General features: G+C 34.9%; 1 protein-coding gene and 4 non-coding genes across 6 annotated transcripts in view; 4 read left to right on the top strand and 1 right to left on the bottom strand.

Annotated features, from left to right (window-relative positions):
* LOC113502811 overlaps positions 1–24653 on the top strand; it is a 71492-nt gene that overhangs the window by 35702 nt on the left and 11137 nt on the right. The window contains exons 3-16 of one of the 2 annotated variants that reach the window (XM_026884512.1): positions 6955–7242; positions 13916–13986; positions 14140–14237; positions 14523–14656; positions 16331–16552; positions 16946–17089; positions 17449–17526; positions 17619–18038; positions 18294–18326; positions 19294–20133; positions 22565–22688; positions 23071–23179; positions 23660–23897; positions 24379–24605. In XM_026884512.1, the coding sequence (XP_026740313.1) occupies positions 7092–7242; positions 13916–13986; positions 14140–14237; positions 14523–14656; positions 16331–16552; positions 16946–17089; positions 17449–17526; positions 17619–18038; positions 18294–18326; positions 19294–20133; positions 22565–22688; positions 23071–23179; positions 23660–23897; positions 24379–24605 (2889 nt within the window). In that variant the 5' untranslated portion in view covers positions 6955–7091. The remainder of the gene's footprint in view (positions 1–6954; positions 7243–13915; positions 13987–14139; positions 14238–14522; positions 14657–16330; positions 16553–16945; positions 17090–17448; positions 17527–17618; positions 18039–18293; positions 18327–19293; positions 20134–22564; positions 22689–23070; positions 23180–23659; positions 23898–24378; positions 24606–24653) is intronic. The other variant, XM_026884513.1, reaches the window with a different exon arrangement.
* Trnae-cuc lies at positions 617–688 on the bottom strand. The gene has a single exon. It is a non-coding gene; the product is annotated as a tRNA-Glu (tRNA).
* On the top strand, positions 8734–8815 carry Trnas-cga. Its single transcript has one exon. It is a non-coding gene; the product is annotated as a tRNA-Ser (tRNA).
* Trnar-ucg lies at positions 12215–12287 on the top strand. Its single transcript has one exon. It is a non-coding gene; the product is annotated as a tRNA-Arg (tRNA).
* Positions 14022–14094, top strand: Trnak-cuu. Its single transcript has one exon. It is a non-coding gene; the product is annotated as a tRNA-Lys (tRNA).

Here is a 24653-nt window from a genome sequence, read left to right as displayed (position 1 = left end):
AATAACGTGTTTTAAAGATCCAAGATGTGAAGCTGCACAATTAAATTGCTTCCACCGTTCTTAGTTATTAACCACGATAAAAGTCGCGATAGTGATGATTTACTGCTACTCAACAACAGATGGCGTTACGCAATATAATTATGACACTTGAAACAAGCGTGAAATTAGTTCACCTTTGCGGTGTTATAGTTTTTTATTTGAATTTTTTGTTTTAAAATTGTCTTGTATTGTTTGTGTATTTCATTTTAAAGTTATTTTAACTTCGAACAGAAGTAGTTTGTTAAATATTAGATTTGGGAAAGTAACGAATAATTCATGATTTATTATGTATTACTGACACAACATTTATGAAGTCTTCAAATAGTTTTATTGCTTTAGCTACGATTAGTTTACACCAGTCAAACCAGTTAAATTACGGTTATTAAACAATTTATGAAGAAATTCTATTGCCGCTGTGGCTCGTGATTAAGCAAGATTAGTTGTGTGCGTTTTATAAGAACAATATAAAGTTAAGTAAAAATTATGAAACGCGTAACTTAAACTTGCTACGTAATATTCAAACAATGGGAACAATCAAATTCCGTGTTTGACTACATTAACAAAATGCAAAAAGATCTTCCGATACCGGGAATCGAACCCGAGCCTCCTGGGTGAGAGCCAGGTATCCTAGCCACTAGACCATATCGGATACTGTAAGATTGATTGAAATTATTAATTATTTAATAAACTACGATCATTCTTGTATTTTTTAAAGAGATTTCGCAATGCTCTACAAACTCAGCCGTTACTCAGTTCAAAAAAATCAACATAATATCTTTTGATCACTAAACAATTAGAATATAAATATTTCTTTTTTTAATCACAGAACTCTTTAAAAACCCACATACTCGTATACCAAACCCACTCATCTTACCATCCACTACAACATTACTCACATAAGGCGTTTACATAACATACAGTTGGACGTGTATCCGAACACAATGCCATCACTATACACACGCGGTATGGGAAGTTCCCATTGGGAAGGGAAAACAGTAACACAAGTTTCCCCTTACATTAGTTTTGATGATACGATTAACAAATGTAATTAAAGCTTGCTTAAAATTGTGTTGGGAAAGTTTGATTTTGTATGGGAGATGATGAAACTAGTTGGTTTCAAACACGTAATTCTTGATGCAAGTATGTTTGATTGTATACACCTACGGACAACGTAAGGTCGGGCCTGCGGGTGGCAGGGAGGGCACCCTGTCATCCAACCAGCTAAAAGGCCAAGAAGGAGACGGACGTGTCGTCCTGCACGTCCGTTCTTACGAATAATGAGGGGTTGGCTTTTAAACTAACCTTTCGAGAAGAAGTCCAAAAGGACATAGGCCGGTCAGAGTCGCGCTGAAGCATGCGCGAGCGATCCCGTGGCTCTGGCTCAGGCAGTTGAAGGGGCCCGGGGTGTTTTTAGCCGGTGGGAGTCCGACATATCCCCTCGCCGTGCCCTCGGTGTGGGTTGAAGTCATTAGAATTTCACCCCGAACAAAAAAAAATAAAGGTATGGAGAATTGGAGATATTTTTGTGGTTGAAGTTCTTTTGATTGTTTTTTCATCTTTCAAATGGTACTTTGTGTTCTAGACTGCATCAGGTTTGGATCTTTAGCCTGGATTCATTGATCGAGACACTTTTTAGTCGGTCTATGAGTTCAACCATCAAAAGGTTTTGTGGCACATTGATAATTCTTCTTCATTTTTTGAAAGACTTGCACTAATGTATTCTATCCTTGTGTCGCACAACAAACATTCAATTTACATAGGTACACAAGAAATATCAGAAGAAGTGCTCGTGAAACGCAAAAATGCTTGCCATATGTAAGGATCGAACCTGCGAAACGTCGTGCACATAACCAAAGTAATGAGTGTTTATAAAATTTATTTTTATTTATACTACGTACTCGTATGTAAGTACATAATATAGATACATATACTAGAATATAACACAATGCATCAGATAAATATAATCTACATGAACTTATACAGGTGTACAAGCTGAGTACTTTCACTGCATTCCAAGCCGTAGCCAATAGCCGTTAGCATCGGCACCTAATAGGTTATAATATATCTACCTACTTACAATAATAATACTAATTTGCAAGTATTTACTGCAGGGTTGACACTTTGTTATAATAATAAGCTTGGTGTTATCAAAGAGTTTTGCTCATTTCGGCTTTACAGTTGGAACAATTTTGGTTTTGGTCTAACTTTTCGCCAAATTTTAAAATTTACCTTTCCTTTTCTGTTGTTGTGTCTTTATGATAATAAACTAAGTATATTTAACAAGAAAGTGAATACCAGTTTCGCTAGTATTTCTGCCTGCCTGGATGTCGATTCAAATTCATTTTATTTGCAAGATATAGATAGCACGTCACACATAGGCAGTAAATACATAAGATGTTATGTTATGTAGGTTGAACAGTGTGTATATTATTTTTTCATGCTTTTATAGGGCATGCAAAAATTACTAGTTTGTGGATGGTTGGCAGTCAGCTCTCCTCTATTTCGAGCCGAAATATAGTTCTGCTAATTACGAATATTCCTGAGCTCGTGTTTATCTTTGAAGAGTTTTTTACTTGGTTAGTAGCACTGAATCTCGGAAACTGATTAAATTAGGTAAATTCTTTAATTGGAAAGATATCTTAATTGGATAATCCATATATCAAAGTAAGCTCTAGGCTTTATAAAATCTCGCTACGACCAAAATTCACCAAAAGGAACTAAAACACGGATGAAGACGCGAGGCCAAATTAGTTACGAGTGTTACGACATATGTAAAAGAGAGCAAAGAATAGTTCAATAAAGTTCTCACAGTTAATAAGTTATTAAGCGATCCGTCATTAAAAAATCTCATAACACTGTCTAACCAGTAAACAGTTTTTAATCTCAACAACAGAATGAATGACAAATGAATGGTTCATTCATCATTCATCGTTCGGTCAATAACCGAGTGAGCTATTGAAAACAACAGTGTTTGTATTAATAAACAAGATCGGGTGTATTGTAACAGTGAAAGCGAAAAGAGTGCTCGCTTACTGTGACGGCCAGATAATCGACCTTCACTTAGGGTTGTCAAATATACAACTCTATTTTCTGCTAAACGTATTTTTTTATTACTAAATCAGCGTTTTATGGGGAATAACTATTTGGTTTTTGTTATTACAATAAAATAGGTGCTTTTCCCGTAGAGATACATGAGGAATTTGAAAACGTTATTAACAAAGTTAATGGTTTGAAAACGTCATTCTTATGGAGAAGAAAAAAAAAAGAAAAAAAATTCAAATTTTACTAGACTAATTCAGTAGCTACTATCCTATAATAAGAAAACCTCACTAGCGCCATCAGTGGATAGATCATAATTTATAGATAACAATCTACGGTTAGTAAGACTTTGTAGGTTGGTACATCACTAATTTCGAGTTTCCATTTGTCTAATACATGTAATTTTGTCAAGTACGAACTCTCTTACAAATACTTATAAGGGAAAGTTCAGTCTGTGAGACACAAAGAGGAGAACTACATCACCTAACAGTATAGTTTCGTGTATGTTTCGTGCTATATTGTGTATCATCGTATTTCATGTTATGAGACAAGTAACATGTATTTAAGTAACAATGTAAAAACCTTGGGAAAATTGGGATATTGACAATGAACTATCAAGTGACAACCCTAATCACAGACTAGCATCGTTAAACTTTTGCCGAAACATCTTCAAATAAATAGCAACCTTATCAGCGAGCAACAAGGTCGGATTTCCAATGTGCACGCGATTGGTTTCAATTTGCAATTGATCTGTGTGAACTAAAACACCTGGGTGCCTACCAACTTTTTGAATAAGACAGTTACATATGTGGGAGAGAGAAAATGCTCTATATCTTGTAGAGCGCCTTCTCGCTTTTGCAACAACTTTAACGACGTGGTATGTCCGCGGAACATGTAAAGACAGATGTTCAACAATCGAATCACTATTGCAGTATTGAATTAAGAATTTCAGCATTCGAAACTACGAAATCTATGATATTGCTAAATCGATAGACTAACCGAATTAAATCTATTACCTTTGCTTGCTTTGATTACTTGCTCTATATTTCTACACGTGCATTCTGTTGAAATAACTTTAGTATTAATATTAGAGACTAGCTGGTGCACGCGACTTTTTTAGTTTTAGACTGCATAACTTTTTTCCCCCTTTTTCTAACATATTTAGGTATTTCTCTGCTACTATTAACCATAGCGTGATTGTATACAACCTATAGCCTTCCTCAATAAATGGGCCATCTAACGCAGAAAGTATGTTTCAATTCGGATCATCTGTTCCTGAGATTAATGCGTTCACAAACAAACTTTTCGGCTTTATAAATATAAATTAATCTAATGTTATATTTATAAGTAAGTGCCTTTTTTCATATCATTTATAATTTCAAATATTATAGAGTTAAGTGTTGATCTCTTCATCATTTTCAAGAAAAATGTGTTGTAAAATATCACTGAGGCCTTTGTTGCGTATGACAGTAAATGTCATTTGCTTTTTTTATAGTTTTTTTTTTCAGCCTGTATTAATCTTTGTCTTTAGCCCACAAATGGTATAAAAACAGACTTCCTCTATTATTCTCGAGGCCCATTAGTTTTGCTCAAGATTTTATCAATAGTGACACATTTAAGGTTAATTCAAGGAAGTCAATATCCTGTTGATAATGACTATTTAAGATTTCATATGGAGTTATTATTAAAATAGGTTTAGTTGTTTGTGTGATTGCTAATCTTGAATATTGACCCAATTTATAAAATATTGTATCATTTTGTAATACAATATTACAAGGATGTAAATTAAGTTTTTCTTTGTCTAGACTACGGGTTTTAAGTCGTTTTCTGGACTTGCCAATCGAGCGCGATAGAACTTCATTGGTTCCTGAAAATTATATCTGTTTCATAGTTAAAATGGTGATGAAATAATCTTATTAGCATTATGTAGGTACCTAAAAAGGATAAATACACATAAGATTATTATATCGCATCATTGCCTATATTTGCCTATCTAACTGTATATCTATTTTTCTTTTGTCTACACTTTTAGACACGACGATTGGGTTTAAAGCCACGTTATTCTAAGTTAGTCTCTAAAACCTAACCTAGATTTATGACACCGAACCTAAACGCGCATTCAGACAAACCTAAAGTCACTTGTCTTCAAGGTGACTAATCTATTTCCTTGTTACGACAACTACTTGCATGTCCGCCAACTTTCTATGAAAGTAACGAATTGTATTAGGTATAATTTATCGAAATTGATCTTATTTTCTGATAGAGAACATGTAATCTATCTGATGATGGCAATCATATCATCGTTATCTGTTCCGACTTGTTCTGGTTTCTTTATGTAATTGTTTTGTGTTGTTTTGTTTACAAGTACTTAGGTAGACGTTGGGAGAAATTTGTTTCTGAAACGTTAGTGAAAATGTTGGCATTTGGATTGAAAGTGTTACTAATTATTTTACAATTAGATACCTTCTGGTAATATGGGAGGTCTGTGTCAAGCAGTGAACAGCGAATAGGTTAAGTTTGAAGGATTCTGAATGAATCTGAATGGCCTGCTGAAATTCGGCAGGCCATTAGCGGCGAAAAAAATCGAATAATCGTAAAAAAGCATTAAAAAGTTAATGTAAACTGGATTGCATATTAAGTCCATTAAATCCATTTAATTACACTTTTGCAATTGTTTAATAGGCCCACAAATAAACTATTCGTATAACAAATACTAATTTATTTACACCCACAATAATTTCAGCACTTAATACATTATACTTGTAGTAAACCTTTAGACTACAATTTTTAATACGGATTGAATGTTTGTGAAGCCCGCGATATAGGAATTCAATTAATTATTGAGGTATAAACCTATACTTTTTTCTTTGTTCATGCCAGCATTTGCTTACGACTGTACAATTACACACAATGATGAAAACAAGGTTACAAATTATCTAGTTTTTTTTTTATTTGTATATTTTGAATAGTAGATACGTCGAAGGATTCTCAAGAAAACTTCCAATTCTTTCTCCCATGTCAATATCACCGAATTCCTTGTTTATAAGCACCAGTCGCTACAGAAAGTCCTTACCCCTTCATAAGATAAATAAGTACTATTAACATGTTTATCCACGATACCTGTACAGTAATTAGCAAGTTTTAGAATGCAGTCACGGCTGGCTTCAGGTACACAATGGCGGTACATTGGTTTCCTTGAGACGTCTCAAATCCTACGTATTGTTTAAACACATGAGTGAGTGGGACTTTGTTGTTGATGTGTTTGGGTGTTGGTGTAGGACAGTGTTTTGTTTTCTGTCATAGGTATTAGTCATATTGTTTAGTATGCATCTGTAATGGTCAGCTGTGAGCTGGTGTGATCTATGATCAAATATTCGCTAAGTATGTGGGAGGAGGAATGTGTCCAATATCAATGTTACAGGCTGGCCTATAAATGTTCTACTGTCTTGGGAACTTGAATTGTCCTCTTTCTATTACATAGTCAACTAAAAAGTAAATTTTAGCTTATTTTAGCTACTATTCGATGAGAGGGGTTTTCAATTTAATCTCTGCTGAGCCTCTAAAGTCCTTCAATCTAATGGTTATGAAATCTTAATGAAGTAAAACTTAAACTAGTCATAAATTATATTATTATTTATGGTTTCGCGTATGAATATGGAATATTAAATATATTGCACATGTTATTACCCTAAAAGCCGAGAATTGTGTTTAGCCGAAACCGAATTTGCATATTTTAGTTTCACCGACCAAGGCCGAGGTTGCATATTGTAAAAGTTCTATTTAACGATACTTCAGAATTGTGAAATATGTGCAACATTATGTATAATGTGTGAAATTAATTAAGGTCGCCACTGAATAACCTCTTTTTTGTTACAGATATTAAACCTTGGACATCAAAACAAGTGAAGAAAAAAAAACAAAAATGATAGATTAAAAAAAAGTTTTCCAATCATGAACAGGACGTTCTGAATTCAAGTTATGAAGCGCGCGTAAAGTGAGTGAGTGAAAACAAAATGGCGTCGTTTTTAGGTGTTGTGTTATTATTAGTATACAGTTGTGTGATAGTGAATGGACATGTTGCGTTGACTTTCCCACCTGCTAGAAGATACGACTTGGATTTTCTAGATAATTCTAGAACGAAGCCGCCATGTGGGATGCCAAAAGGTAATTTTACTTTTGTATTTATCTCATTAACGTGCTGGAAGACTATAGCTATAATACGTACCTAATACCTATAGCTTTAAGTGCAAGTATAATTATCACCTACGGTAATGAAAATTATCAAAACATTTGCTAAAAATGCAGTGACATCTTTGGGAAGCGACTGCTTAACAAACACATTTTTTTAAAGTGTGATAACAATGTGTATTTTTTCATTAGCTTACCTTTATGTTATATCTTTCTTATCTTGAAAATTATACAGTCATTATAATTATATAAAAACCTAGTTAAGGTACACTTATAAATGGCTTCGTATGCTGTAACACCTGGATCTTTTCGTTTTTCTTACACTCTATACCTTGTAACGGTGGATAAAAGGAACATAAAAAAAAAACACCTTTTTCTTAGCAGTCGAATTAAAAAAAACCTTAATTACTCAATTAATTAATCCTTCAATTAACTAAAGCTACAAAACTAACCAATCCAATTTATCGTTTCACCAGTGACGTAACTGACTAGTCTAGCTCAGTCTAGGCTGTCAGAGATAGCCGGTGTTTACAAACACGACCTCGGGTTCACTGACACTTGCCTTTACAATGTTTTTCATATTTTGTTTTGTAACTGTTGTGTTACTATGCTCTTAGTGTCTGTTGAGGTAGGTTTATAAGATTCTATTGTTTTTTTTGGGTTATCGGCCGATGATAAATCTCGATGGCGTGCAATTAGCCTATGTCCAGGGTCCCAATTCTGCTGTTTACAGTGGCCGATGAATGAATGAAAATTGGCTTAATATGACACTTTTGTATTCTCATAAGTATTTGCCAATTTATAAACTATCCGTTTACCAAATTTCGTTCCAATCCGATCAGTAGTTTTTGCGTCAATGAGTAACAAACATCCATCGATACATACAAACTTTTGCGTTTATAATATGTAGTTTATGTAGGATTCTTTATAGTTTATACGTTCGTATATAGTTGTCAAGTGACTCATTCAACACTCACGACGCGATGGAAGGGCTCAAGGGCACCTATTTGCCTATCTAAAGAACCGCTCGGCCTCTAATAAGATTATTGACTCTAATGAGACGCAAACAAGCAATTTAAATTAGTTAATAACTTATAAAGTGTATTAGGAGTTTATTACAAATACCTTTTTAGTAATATGTATCTTAATATTTTATTTTAATTACATCGTTATTATTAACGGATTGAAAGTAATTAAGTAAGTAATCAGTTGGTGCTTTTTTTTAATTTAAATCTAAATGAACCTGAAACTGATTTCCGCAGAGTCAGTGTTTTTGGACAAACTTCTAATTCACACTAGAATAAAAGTCTCAAGATAATTTGACACTTTTTGACCCTATACTTATAGGTGCTTGCAAAGATCTTGAAATTTGATCTAGGACTAACTTTCCCGTTATTATTTTGACCTTAAACAAGCTAAAAAAAGGATCAATAAAGAATGATCGGTAATTTTAAGAATAAGTAGCAAGCAGTCGTGGCCGAGTGGTTAAGGCGTCTGACTCGAAATCAGATTCCCTCTGGGAGCGTAGGTTCGAATCCTACCGGCTGCGGATCTTTTTGCGTATTTCCCTCCTAACATTTTTAATCACTTATTTTTATCTATTCCTTAAAATTCTTCTACTTCGTAAATTAGTATTGAGTAATATAACAAAGCTATACTTTTATTTGTAACTAGCTGCTGCCCGCGACTTCGTCCCCGTGGGTAGAAGATATAAGTTATGATTTATACCTGCCCTGATTTTTTCACATTTTCCATTGTATTTTCGCTCCTGTTAATCGCAGCGTGATGGTATGTATATAGCCTATAACCTTCCTCGATGAATGGTCTATTAAACACAAAAAGAATTTTTCAATTTGGACCAGTAGTTCCTGAGATTAGCGCGTTCAAACAAACAAACAAACTCTTCAGTTTTATAAATATATTAGTATAGAGTATAGAAGTATAGATTTTTATGTAAAGCTTTCAAATTTTTTCAAAGGCTTTACCGAATTTACTGTTTTTGTTTTCAAAATACTAATAGCAACAGTTACGCGGCATAATTAGGGTTTACGAGACAATGAAAACCCATCAAACCAAAACACGCGGACAGTTATTAGAATTGTATAACAAAAAAACTTTTTAGTTGTTTTGGGAAAAAGGTGACAAAATATGACTTTCCCTACAGTCAACAATTAGCGTTTGTTTGCATGCCTGAGAAAGCGACTATTACGGCATAGGGCCGCTTTAGAATAATTTTACATTACTGATATCTCTTTGAGAGATCCGTCATTAAAAACCACTTAGTTGAACTTTTGTTGATATTGGAGGCATTCACAATAACACAATACTGCATTAAAACGCAATGATGCATACAATAGTGATTATTTCATTATCATTATTGACAAGCTTTTTTTGAACTTAAATAAATTCTTCTCAAGGTACCTTACTAAATACTTCAACATTCAATATTATTTTTTGCTGTTAAGAATATAATCATGTATATCTAGGTTGTTATTTAAGTAATAGTTGTAAATAAAATTCTTAACCAGAACCACCTATTTTTGACATACATATTATACAGAAAGTTCCTCGATATTCTATTAAGTCCTTCACAGTGTTGTACCGCTTTCGAATAGGTATTGATAATTGACGTGATACAGACGCGATGAATGAGCTGCATAGATATAGTTGCCGGCACGGATCTTGAGCGCTGTCCTTCACCTGCGCAGAAGTGATTTTCTGTGTCCCTTTTGCGGTGTGAAGTGAGGCGTGGGCCGGGCTAAAATGCAGTGATTGTCCCGCAGCGCATCGCGTCATAGCCGTCATGAGGGATTCGTTGAAATTCGTTCTTTGCTTCTGTTGCATGCCCAAGACGACGAGTACGCAAAATTGATCAAGGCGTTCCGCCGAGCGCTCAAGATCCGTGCCGGTAACTATATCGCTCGGAAAAACGTTACTTGTTTTCAGGCCCCTTATTCAAAATTATGTTTAAAATTTCTTTTTTTACTTTAATTTTAGCATATTTGTAAGAAACCCTTTATCCGGGCTCCCACTATTCAGATTTGATAACTGAATTGCTCTTCCAATGAGATAAAATTGATCACTCTTGCAAAACCAACATGTCATTACTTACTGAACTTTTGGAATCGGGCGAATCGACTACCTACTTTTAATTTTGGACAACTCCCCCAAATGCTACCCATCTACTACTATAACAACTTTTCTACACGCCCGCGATGGATACATTACATATATGTATTTAACCCTCCTAAAAACGAACGAATAATGAATGTATAAAATATATTAACTAAATGGCACATCAAATATTTACAGAATATTAGCAAACTTTTTTATTCATCTGTCTTAAAAACCAAATAAGAAGTACCTAGGCGTGTGGTATAAGTTCACAGAATATGTTTAGAATAATAGATATTAGATACTATGTATCGAGGCTTCTTGTACCGCCAGTGACAGAAGACACAATTTATAAGCTTGTTAACCAAGCTTATTTACATAGTAAAACGGGGTGAATAGAGTATCAATGGGTGAATAGAAAAAAAACGTCTATTCACCCTGTTCTACCGTACCAGTATTATTCAGGCACCCGTAGGAGTAAGCAGTGGCGAAGCTAGGGGAAGGGGGGAGCGGAGGGGCCGTCCGCCCCGGGCGCCGCTATCAGGAGGGCGGCAAAATTGAGAAAAGGCGGCAAATTATCATGTCAAATTTCGATGTTCCTCCGCGTGAACCTAACATACACAAAATTCCTACTTTGGGCGCCCAAGGTGTGAAACCCCAGCTACGTCACTGGGAGTAAGGATTTTAAAATATCATACATAAATTTAAGCAAGTCATGAGAATTTTGCCTTGAATAATAGAATGTGAAATTTTAAACGAAATTAATTCCGAAATCTTATGTATCTGTGATCTGTGAAAAGACCCTTCTAGGAAAAGAAAAAGTATAAATATAATGAGGTAAAGTTTGAATATACATTACTAGCAGTTGCCCGCGACTTCGTCCGCGTGGTTGGAGACTATAAGTTATGACACCTTGGGTTACAATATCGCAATTTTCTTACGGAACCCTAATATTTTTGAAATAAATTATAGCCTATGTTCAGAGGGGATAATGTAGCTTCTCAACAGTAAAAGAATTTTTCAAATCGGACTAGTAGTTTCGAAGCCAATTCGTGACAAACAAACAAACAATCAAATATTTCCTCTTAATAATATTAGTATAGAGTAGATATAGATGACGTTCTAGGTCTAGTCTAACTAAAACTAATTAAGACCTACTGAACCGATTTATTTTTCCCACGTTGTTATAAACTTACTGTCTTGTTTGCATGTTTGTTTGTCGTTCCGGTTGTATTTTTGCAACTCAATTTTGTTTCACTGCCCGTTAAGCTTACTGGCTGAAATTTTCAGGGTAGTTTCAAACCCGATGACTTTGCAATTTACAATTATAAAAACAGCTGGACCGATTTTTATAAAATTACATAAACTTTTAAAAACTTGGGTATTTAGAGTTATAAATCTAAATACTTTTAACTTAATTTCCATTCATTTTATGGCCAGTGTAAATAGCTTTGTTTCAAGACTAATGGCTACAACGGTCAATATGCCAGTTGTAGCCCCAACATTATTCAAAGGCAATCTAAAGGCATTTGCTTACCTCTATTATAACACGCTCGACAAGAAACCGCTACCGTTTCCTTCATCCATTTTTCAAAGGGAAGAGAACTCGTAGGGTTTTTATTTGAAACCATACAGGTCTGGTTCTCAGTCTAATCAAGTCATGCGAATGAGCTTTTAACCTTTTCAGAAGTTAGCTATATTTCTATAACAATAGAAGGCGAGAATAGCCTATTATAATAGAGGTCTATCGAACGTGACCCTCATTTTCTACCCTTATTTTGCGTGCGCGCGCAGGTTTGTACAATACAACCCTTAGTACGAAATATGTTATAAGGACCGTGTGGCCTAATGGATAAGGCGTCGGACTTCGGATCCGAAGATTGCAGGTTCGAGTCCTGTCACGGTCGTAAAGTAGTCAAATAAGATTTTGCTTTTTTTCTTCACACATAGATTGTGCTGTCAAACTACATTCTTAAAGTATTGTCGTTTTTGTTTTTGACAAATTAAGTAATATTATAGCTAATTTTTGTCAGCTATGATAATTTAATGTTTTAATAGCTTAATTCATTGCCACTGTTTGAAATTCAATATAGAATGAAGATTACCAGTTTTTTGAATAAATGATCGGTATTAAATTTTCACATGGATAATAATTACATAGATAATCAAACTTCATTATTTTTGCTATTAAATAACACACAGTAACACCTAACATTGATCAAAAAAAGAGATCTCTATGCAAAGTATTTTCATAGTTTGAATATTTACTCATGAAGTCATACTGACCTAGGCATACAAGCCTTATTACTTAAAAAAAAACATTGCATAAATATTTCTACAACACTTAATGTACTTCAAACAATAAAAAATAATTGTAGGTAATTGAGTTCGAAATAATTAGCTATGAGAACTTTTTACGTAAACTATGATAATTGTTAAATGATATGCTGACTGGTTCCCGTTCTCACTGTTATCGATAACTTTCGTCTTGTTACTAGTTGCGCCATCTATGTTGTATTGCGTAACTATTTGATGTAAATTATGTTGCCTTAGTTTCGCTACTTGATAGGAGATGGCGCTGACAGGTACATGTTTAGATTATCGCTATTTCCCCAGTTTTCCTTATTATGAATTTCAGATTTCGATGGCTCCTATGTATATGGGCCAAAATGCAAAATGACAACTTTGCAGGAGAGGCTTCCGAAGTTTTAATTTACTATAAATTCTGATTGTTGAAGTCGCCCTTTACGATTATTTGCTTGTTTGCTAAGGAAACCTAATCCTTCTCATAATATATACGATAGTATTTTATGTATTGTATGTGTATTATATGTTTTATTTTACGTCAGATTGGCCATTATACGTGTATTTCACTAATTAGCATAAACCAGATACTCATTTCTCAATGCCAAATTTACTAGATTCCGACTTCTAGACAACTTAGTTCAGTAATTGAATACCATCTTATATTATTAAACTAATCTGTAACCCAAAAACACAACAATTACGTGTACGTTTAAATTCACGTTACATAGGCCCTTCTACAGTAATCAAAAAATCATGTTTCTATGCAGAAATATATAGTTTTCAATAACTCACATGATACATTGCATTTTTAAGATGCGTTCGCCATAATAAATGGCCAAATTGTTAGTTTGGCTTTGGCCCTATTGGCATATTATATACGTAGGAGCCATCAATTTATAATTGTCATATATAAGTGCTATAAATATTTACTGCTGTAATCTTAATATATGTAAATCTCGTGTCACAATGTTTGTCCTCAATGGACTCCTAAACCACTAAACCGATTATAATAAAATTCGCACACCATGTACACTTCGATCCAACTTGAGAGATAGAATAGGTTAAATCTCAAGTTATAATCGCAATTTCTTCTAACCACGCGGACGAAGTCGCGAGCAACAGCTAGTTTTCTTTTATTATTATTTAATAATAATTTTTATTTAATAACAAAAAAAAAACTTTTTTATGAAATTAATAATAATTAATGATTCATTTTCTTTTGTTTCAGGAACATTGAAAACTTCATTTTTAGCTGGTTCAACTTTCACAGTGCATTGGCATTTAGCTTACGCACACAAAGTAAGTGATCACTAATTTTCAACTCTTTGATACAAGCCCGGCTAGCTCAGTCGGTAGAGCATGAGACTCTTAATCTCAGGGTCGTGGGTTCGAGCCCCACGTTGGGCGCAATCTTTTTGTATTTCTTTTCATATCTTTTGTTATTTTTTGTAGGGTGGTTTCAGCTTGAGAATACTGGATGAATTGGAAAGACCGTTATTAGATTTGACTCCAAGAGCAGGTGGCACTGAGTTTGTACGAGACGATGTTACGTAAGTTTATTATATTCATTGTTTTTATTTCATCAAATACGTTCTTCTTTTGCTATCATACTTCTTACTGTTGATTTTAGTCGTTATTTTAATTAAATTAAATATTTAATAAAATGTATATAAATTTAAGTAATCAATTTAAAATTAATTGCGAATGGTCCATAAGTACCGTCTTAGGCAAAAAAGACGTTGCTGTTTTCATTTGGTCACTAACGACCTGTCAAATGTTTCTTCCAAAAACGTTACATAGTATAACATTCTAATATATGTGTATCAACATTCCAGTGCTCAGAAGTACGAGGTCCGCCTTCCAAGTGACTTCACCTGCGAGAACTGCACTCTTCAGCTTCAGCGCGAGGCCGGCGAGTGGGGAAGCAATTATCGATTCTGGTCCTGTGCGGACATCGATATTCTACCACGTGAGTATAATTAAATACACAGCTATAATACTAGAATTCTTAGTAAAAGTCGTATTAAGAACTTGGCTCCCCGCGACAAGCATTGATGTGATCCACGAATGCTTGTCCTGAGTCTGGATGTCTTTGTGTATTCAATTTGAACGTTTGTAAAAACCCTGGCGACATAAAGAATAAATTCTTTAGAGAAATAACAAGCCATGTTATCATTTACAACAACATTGTAATTAAATTATCTTCCTTGCAACATAACTCATTAAGTTAATATAAATGTTAATTTATTAATAACAAATCGCAAATTTTTGATTATCAAGGAACTAATAATTGAGATTCGATCCAATTTATATAGATCTGAGTCAAGGTGAACGGGCACAGATTAAACATATGCAATCATATTAATGTCAGTCTAGTTTCGTATTGTTTTGTATTAGAGATATTTAAATCAGATGTTTGATTGTGTGTTAGGTTTGATTTATATATGTCAGGTATTATAAATGACAGGTTTATAGCATTTAATTGTAAAGAAAATGGTTTTATAATGAAATTTGATTTGAGATCTAATTTGGCCTGTGTCGGCTTTACCTGCAGATATTGGTTGTCTAGGTATGTTTTAATTCAGGGTCTCAGGTACCTCCATATTCAATTTAAGTACACTTAGAGACATTATTGTAACGATTTAAAAGTGTCTGAAAAACAGCTTATTGACCATAAAAACTCTTGAACTTGATTTTAATTGCATTTTATCAATATTTTAAAGATACAGTTACACTTTGCAAAATGTGTGTGAACACCTAATTTTGCGTTTATAAGATTATTTAATAAGGCTGTTATTTAAAGTTTCTTCATGATTCTTTTTTAATAAATATACTTCCATACATACAAGCTTACATAAAAACTTTACACAGACAAACAGACTAACTTAACAACTATAAAACAATAAATTCCTTCAACACTAATTGTTATAACGGGATAATAATTAATTCATGATTTAATACAACCAGATCAATATATCTGCTTACAATAGGACATTTGCAAGTTATGCCAATTATTCCAAGCAATCCAAAGATTACAGTTAGTTGTAGAATGTTAATATATGCACATCTAATTATAATTCATTACACAATGTACAGTTTGTTTTGACAAGGTTGTAAGCTAGGACGATTTAGAGATAACGTTAAACTGGTATGTGAGTAAGTAACAGATACTTTTGTAATGTTTTGATGGTTATGTGTAATTGTAACACATGTTAATAGGAAAAATAGGATTGTTTTTTTTTTGTTTGACTTGGCGGTAGTGCTACCGTGTTTTCTGATGCTAAATTATATCAATATTATTATAAAAAACATTGCTTCTAAATTAACAGCACTTATTGGTTGTATAGTAAGTAATTGAAAAGAAATTAAGAGAAGGCAGCAGTTTTGAATATTATTAAATCCTACAAAAGAACTATTTTAAATATTGATTTTGATATTACATGATAAAGTCATATTTAAAATACCCGTTTCCAAATCAAAACCTTTCTTTAAAAATTTGGGAGTACTTCTGAACAATCTACTTGGAAAGGCACTTACAAAACATTACAGACAATCCAAACACAAACCCATAGCTAGCATAAACCTTTAAATACATTTTAACTAACCCCAAAAACAATACAAAAACCAATCTCCTAAACTCCAGGCAAAGAATACCACGAGACATGTTCCGGCCACGGTTTCTACATCCTGGGCCGCTGCAAGTGCAACAAGATGTACTCGGGCGCGCGCTGCCAGTTCAGCGACGAGTGCTCGGACGACAACGACTGCGGCCTGCGCGGCAAGTGTGTGGACGTCAACTCCACCGAGTCGCCCACCAAGATGTGCTACTGCCCCTATGGCTTCTACGGGAAAGGGTGTAACAAGAGTTAGTAGAAGTTGCATTTAGGGAAATTTTGTAGAAGGGAGTTGGTCCGGTGGTTATGGGTTTCATTGTTATTCAAGGCCCCGATTTTACTATTAAGATGGCCCATGAATAAATGGGAATTGGATTGAATTTGAAACTATTCCTATAAAATTTGAAGCTATTGATATTCCCTTAAGCATTTTGACAACACAATATTTGGAAATTTTCTTGACCGTCAGTGTTTGACCCCGAATGTTTGAGCGATAAGCACGATCATTTATTCTGTTTCTGGGTGTAATTTACCTATATTATTTAAGTATTCAAAAATATATTAATATGTTAATCAGCTGTCTAGGTCAGGTTTGCAACAATATCTTGTACAAGAAACTTACAAGTTTGCAAACGTCATTTCAGAGGCACCATGGAAAGACAAGAAGGTGAACCTAGGTCTGTACAACAAGCGCGAGATGTCGAAACAGTTCAACTTGTACTGGAGAATACTGAAGGAAGACGCCGAGATCGAGTTCATTATGATGGTCAACGGTACTTCTTATGCAGGTCAGTAGAAAAGGAAGGGAAATAAAGTTCTTTAAGGACCCACAAGATATATTTGTAAGACCCACAAAAGCAATGGTAGTTGGTTTCACAGGTTTGCCAAATAGCGTTTTAAACTATTTGATGAAAAGAAACACCCTTTGAAACACAGAAATTTAGTTCAATTTCAACTGGATTCATATTTGGTTTGAAGGACCTTTAAATGATTTCAAGCGAGCAAGCAATGATCGTCTTGTAAGCCATTGATTTAAAAAAGGTGCTAGTCCTCTAAGTGAGAATCTAAGTTCTCGGCAAATGACTCGACCTTGTTTATTAAGCAATTATAATAATTTTTATTAATAAGTCCATTTGTAATATTCCAGGTGTCGGTTGGCGTCCAAACGGTTTGACGAAGCAATGTAAAAACTTCCCAGTTTTAGGTCCCGCTATTAACGAGAAAGGTAACATTTTATTTTCTACTCACAGCAAATAATAAATATTGAAGTATAAAATGTATTTTATGTTAATTATAAATCTCTTGTTCAATTTCTAGATCATACACCGAAAACAGAACCTTTGCCCGCACCTGAGCCTAAAGCGGAACCGGAACCGGAACCCAAATCCGAACCGGAACCAAAATCTGAACCGGAACCAAAGTCCGAACCGGAACCGAAATCCGAACCGGAACCGTCGCCGGAACCGAAATCGGAACCTGAGCCAAGTCCAGAACCTAAATCCGAACCGGAACCAAGTCCAGAACCAACTCCTGAACCTAAATCCGAACCAGAGCCTACACCTGAACCCAAACCAGAACCGGAACCCAGTCCGGAACCGGAACCGACGAAAGTACCGGAGAATGATAACAGGAATAAGAGAGTTGCTATGCATTCTCTTGACGGATTCGATTTTAAGAATCTTGGTAACGATGTCACTGTTAAAACAAGCGTTTCTTACCAAGTTTCCAGTTCTAAAGGTTAGTCATTAGTATTGTGGTGTTTTTTCTAGTATATTAAATTAGCTTTCTCTTTCTTCAAAATTTTCAAATTAAATATCTTGCTTTTTCAAATTACAAAAAAGACTATTAAATTAACATTGCAGTATTTTCCAGTTCCGCATATGAAAAAAGTTAGCAATATTAACAAAGAATCAATTTGTGATATCAAGTATCTGCTCAATAGTCATCAAAGATCTAAATAAACCCATTTTTAACAATACTTTACTGTTCCAGGTCGCAAAAAGCGTGAAGTAACAGAACCTACCAGTAAGTACTAATTATAAAAACACTAACTCTGTATCAATACTATATGATAAATAAACTATCATTATATTAAAGTCCACTTACTATGAATATGAAAAAGCAAACTTTGCTACTTGTAAAGCGAGATAGAACTATATTGTGCATCTCGCTTTTACAACTAGATAATTATTTTTTTACTTAGACGCATTAAAAAAAAATGTCGCAATTAAAGTAATATCATTCTATTAGCTATTAAACTTCTCACTGACTATAATAAGACTTAAGATATATTGATTCTTATGTTTAACATATAAATATTGTTTCTTTATCAAACAGTATAGATACATACACTTTAAATAGCACCACTCATTAACACGCTAGACGCAGCCACTACAGCCACAGCCACACTGCACATAGATTAGTCAATACTAACTGCGATATTGTTATATTGTTCCACTGCTCCCGGATCTATGAATGTATACCTTAATTCAGGGTAGTAAGGTAGTAATTTGCTTCACAATAAGATATCATTCGTTTGAACTGTTTTAAAAGTAAGGTCATTATTACGGATTATTCTAGTGGATTTTTTGGTAACCTGAATGTACATTAAATCACTTTTAGTGAAATAATCAGATATAATATGTTAATGAAATATTGATTTGGTTAAAAAAATAAAAAAAAAACTGGTAGTTTTTGCATCAATTACCAACAGTATCTAGTAATACTTTGACCGATAGCCAGAACAAGACAATAAAAATAAAATGTTTGTGTTATAACTCGAAAATCTATTTTTGTCATGACTTTTCACAAAAGCTTTTATATTTTACCAAAAGCACTCATAACTTCAATACTTTTAGAAGCCACACAATATGTTCTTTGCCATTGCAATATACGCATGTCACACACAAAAATATATAAATATACAAATCAGGTAGTGGTGGAACAAGCTGTTATGTATATATAATTGCTGCATGTAACGTTGTTTTTACAGATACGGAAACTACAACTACTGTTATATCCCATACACATTCTGTACAATCCCATACAGACTCCATAGCTCCCGAACCGACCTTAAGGCCATTCAAATCTAATACAACGAGACCAAAGTACATACCAAAACGACCAAAGTTTAAACAACCACCTGTAGTTACCTCCACCGAACAAACCGTCACTTTTGAACCTAAAAGTGAGCCGGAACCGACTTCTGAACCCCAACCCGAACCCGCTTCGGTACCGGAACCGAAATCTGAACCGGAACCGAGTCCGGAACCTAAATCCGAACCAGAGCCGGCTCCGGAACCCACTCCTGAACCCAAATCCGAACCAGAGCCTACACCTGAACCTAAATCTGAACCCGAACCGACTCCTGAGCCTAAATCCGAGCCTGAACCAACTCCCGAGCCCAAATCCGAACCGGAACCAACTCCTGAACCGAAGTCGGAACCGGAGCCGACTCCGGAACCCAAATCGGAACCCGAGCCGGAACCTAAATCCGAGCCGGAACCGAAATCCGAACCGGAACCTAAATCCGAGCCAGAACCCAAATCCGAACCGGAACCGGAACCTAAATCTGAGCCGGAACCCAAATCCGAACCCGAACCCAAATCCGAGCCGGAACCAAAATCTAAACCCGAACCCAAATCCGAACCGGAACCCAAATCCGAACCGGAACCTAAATCTGAACCCGAACCAAAATCAGAACCCGAACCTTCCCCAGAACCGAAATCCGAACCGGAACCAACTCCGGAACCCAAACCTGAACCCATCCCTGAACCTAATGCAGCATTGGAACCCGAGACATTGCTAGTGAAGGGACTTAAAGAAGACGCAGGTAACGCCACTAGCTTTGCACATACATAACATGTTTATTGGTATACAAATACAACACCAAAAAGTCATTTAATAGTATGTATAATATTATAGTCGTAATTTTTGAACGTTGCAATTTCCCTTTTAACAGAAAAATGATTGCAAGATGTTTTTAAATAAAACTACTTTTACGGATTTTATCACGGTTTAATTTTAGATTTTAGTTTCTGCCCGTGACCATGATACCTGCAAAGGTTTTGAAACGTCGGGAACTAAAATCTAAAATTGAACCTAACCTTAAATCCGTAAAAGTAGTTTTATTTCAATGTCTAACATTCGCGTAAGTGTGTTCAAGTTTAAGTGTGTTTTTTCAAAGAAAATTTCTGTGCTAACCATGTTTGTGTGTTGTCAGTAACTTGTAAATATGACAGAAAATCCAAAAAGTATTTAAAATTAGCTGAAGAATGCCAATAAACATGTCCTATAAATATTAGATAGTATATTTGTATAGCAAATTGCCGCACTTGTTAATAATATATATGTGTATGTTAACAAGCTTTTTATGTCTGTATAAAGATTTGGATGAATGCAAGAATGAATGTATTACAATATCTGCTAAAATAGTTTGACGTCTATATATTTTCAAAAGACTTCAATTCCCCTTTTTGAAGTCTTTTGAAAATATATAGACGTCTCTAAGTATTAATAATTCGTCTCTAGTTTGTTTTTTTTACTTCGTATTTGGAACTTAAGAACTTTGGACTGGATGAACCGATTTCCTTGATTACTTTTCATTTAACGTGAAATAGTCATCATTTGGTTCCATATCAAGTTGGCAGAGTAGTTTTTTTATTTGAAGTCGGTTGTAATTTTTTTTGTTAAACCAAAATTCTTTGTATTTTAATTTTGCCTTCTAGACCAGTATAATTAAATGAACGCTTGCATGTTATATATGCGTCAAACTATTTATCAGTACTTTGGAGTATGATATATTAATTTGCCTATTTACTAAAGGAGATATTTTATAGAATCCATAAATTAATTTGAGAAAATTGTTGGGTTGCTAAATTAATTCATGGATTTTGATAGAAACTATCGTGAGAATGCTTCATTATTAAATGATGTAACGGTTTACTCACGCGTATTTATTGGGGTAGCCCGACTAGTTTCGGACCCAACCGGAGTCCTTAATCATGAGCAGACGCGGCGGGATCGCGAGTCGAACTAGTCGGGCTACCCCGATAAATACGCGTGAGTAAACCGTTACATCATTTAATAATAATTCATGGATTCTATTTTATTTAAAAGCTCTACTGAAGCTCTATTTAATTTAATATTCTCTTTAACTTATTTCTAATCCTTTACAATTTCTACCATATTGCATGCACTTGATTCTTAAAATCTTATATCCATAATATCAGCTTATAACTTCTGCTTTAATATTCTTAGATCTTAGCTTTGCTGGGCTTTGTGGCTACCTCAATCCCTTTCCCTTAAAACCCTTTTCCCTTTATTACCTTCGTTGACATTCTTCACAGGAATCTATGGTTTTTTATGACTACCTTACTACTGCAGTATTTTTTCTAAACTCTTTTTAATTTCTTTATCTTTCTTTGTCTACTTTTCTATCGTGTCAGCTGTCCAAAAGTAACCTTTTTGACACCATTTAACTATTCTATCTCCTATTAACTCTGTTTCGTTTCGATGTAACATTTGTATAAAAGTGTTTATAACTTTTAGTTTTTTGTAAATATTCTTTTTAATGGTTTCCGGTTGTGGATATGTTAGAAATCGTTGGTTTATATTAAATAATAGTTACTGAAAATGAAGTGTATATAAATCATTTTAGTGTTGTTTAAAGGTTTACAGATTGGAAATAATGTATTTCTCCAAGAGTGATAGCCAAGATGTATAAAATTATTTATCTTTAAATGAGACTAAAATTAGTGCCAGTATTATTTCTGTAATTAAAATAATTTTCTGCCAGATAAAATATAAACGGCAAATAGTTTTTCAGAAAACCAGTTAGATAATGAAAAAAAAATTAAATGAGGTATATTGGATTTAGCCCTGGCTACCTACCGCCACATCTTAAAGTAATATTACTACGAGTGTGGGAGAGAGATGCCGCTCTACACTATCTATAAGCTGTCACGCTTCCACATCCATAATAATATGACTTACAGACGTTGTGTTAGACCCTCGGGTACTATGAAACCAGTACCATCCAATTATGTATATACATAGGTTCTTTAACATTTTGCTTCCTTTGATAATTAGATCGCTCTTACCGATAAGACCGCCCATGGCGCCCATTGTGGCACCATGTAACTATTTATTTGTTTCCAATCCTGTACTTATTTAGTCTGCAATAAAGAATATTCTTTCTATGTATTAATATATCAAAGTAAATATCTAAATCAGGATATAAAACAGTGCTATAAATATTTTAGGTTACTTCCCCGCGCACGAGTACGCGCCTAAATTCGACTTCAACCCCATGGACTGCACTGACATCGTCATAGGAACCGCTAAAGGGAACTATCATAGAGTGCTGGATTACTATACTAGGGACAGGTGAGATCCTACTAATAATGAACGTGGATGTTGAACTCTTTCAGCCAAAACTACTGAACAGATTTGGACGAAATTTGGCATTGGTAAAATTGATCATTTTTGTTTTTTTGTCGGGTGAAGCCGCGTAACAGCTAGTATCTACTTTTAAAAATCATAACACTTTTTGTAAATCCGTTGGCAATTACTAAATAAAGATTCTATTCAAGACTGAAAACTGGAAGTAATTTCCATCAAAGGTTTTAGTCAAATTTTTTGTGTGTTCCAGATTCATATATCTACCTTTTGTTAATGTTTATCCAAAGATTACCGATTCGAAATACTGAACTAAATGTATTCTCCAATAAGACTTTTACTAAAGACACCTTAATTCAAATCGTTTAAGGTCAACCCCTCGTGTGGACACCTTCTGGGGAGGTCACGATGACATCACCGCTGCGTCTGGTTACGAGGAGAACGGAGTTACCACCATCATGTTCAGGAAAAAGATTAAGGTATGTATTTGATAAAGTTTTCTTGATAGTAAAATAGAAGTGGAAAAGTTGGCATTATGTTAGATTAAATTATTCGAAATTGGCTACAAATACTTGTCGGCTTATTCAACAGTCATGTTTTTGACTTATATTAGTCATGGTTTATGATTCTGCTGCTTTAATATGAAAAAGTAAGAAATGTAGGCACATCGAAGAGTTCAAAAACGTAAAACGGGTCCGCCTGGGGAGGCTCGACAGAATTGATAGAAAAAACTAAAGCAAGTGATGCATCACGCGTAGTACCTATAGTTATAGGCAGGACACACAACACCTTATGCGTTAGAGACATGAAGCCAGATAAAGTGCCCCGTAACGTGTTACGTAACGAAGCCGTTTACCCTCCTTTAACAGGTTGTCACTTAAATTTTTCATATTACATGGTCCACAATTTCTAAGAAAACCTTTTTCTTTTTAAAAATAAACTAATTGTCCGCTCCTCAGGCTACGGAGCCCACCGACCACTCGATAGTAGACGACGCCATGCACGTGATCTGGGCGCGCGGACAGCAACCCGCCCCCGCTCCCTCGCCCGCTCCCGCTCCCGCTACCGCCTCTGCCTCCGCGCCCGCTCCCGCGCCCGCTAGCTCTCGCGCGGCTGTGGGAGACTTCTACCGCCCTGACGAGATCAAATATCACGGACATGGGGACCAGAGAGGCGTCGCTAAGATTAACTTCTTCGGTATGTATTATTTAAACCTTTAAATAGCATGTGTGTGTATAAAGGGTGTATTGAAAATGCGAAATGTTATATTTTATGTCTGGTGGTTACTGGCCATGAGTGCTATACCGGAGTTCGTGGGTTCGATTGCCACCCTTGGCAAATGTTTGTGTGATGCTCGATCATTTGTTTTGTCTGGGTGTAGTTTATCTTTAATATTTATGTATTTAGAAATACTATAAGTATGTTTATCAGTTGTCTAGGACGCATTATACAAGCTTTCCTTAGGGCTTAGATTGAAACTAGATGTGAAAGTTATGTTTATTATACATATTATGTATTTTATACCTCTTGTGAACAATAAGAGTATTTTTATGGAGGAAAAAAAAGTTAAAAAAGAATAAAAATAACTATGAATTGATACTTTCTCTATCCAAAAAACTAATAACCAAAACATTTAAAAGTCATCAACTACAACAAAACCTAACTTTACACCTTGCAGAAGAGACCAAAGTCTCAATATCGGGTGGTATCCTTCCTCTGGGCGACAAATGTGGTGGTCAGTGGCGACTACCATCAGACTGCGACCCCAGTAACGGCACCTGTGACTACGTGGCCAGCTGGGAGTACCTCGGCCTCAAGAGGGGGAAGGACTCCATCAAGTTCACCATCACCACCAAACAGAGCAAGCACTGGACCGGGATTGGGTTCAGTGATAATAAGAAGATGGTTAGATTATTATTTTATTTAGATTTTAGATAGTGATAGTAATAGATC

The sequence above is a fragment of the Trichoplusia ni genome, chromosome 18, assembly GCF_003590095.1.
Source record: "Trichoplusia ni isolate ovarian cell line Hi5 chromosome 18, tn1, whole genome shotgun sequence".
Classification (NCBI taxonomy): Eukaryota; Metazoa; Arthropoda; class Insecta; order Lepidoptera; family Noctuidae; genus Trichoplusia; species Trichoplusia ni.
This window is presented reverse-complemented; position numbering and strand designations above follow the sequence as displayed.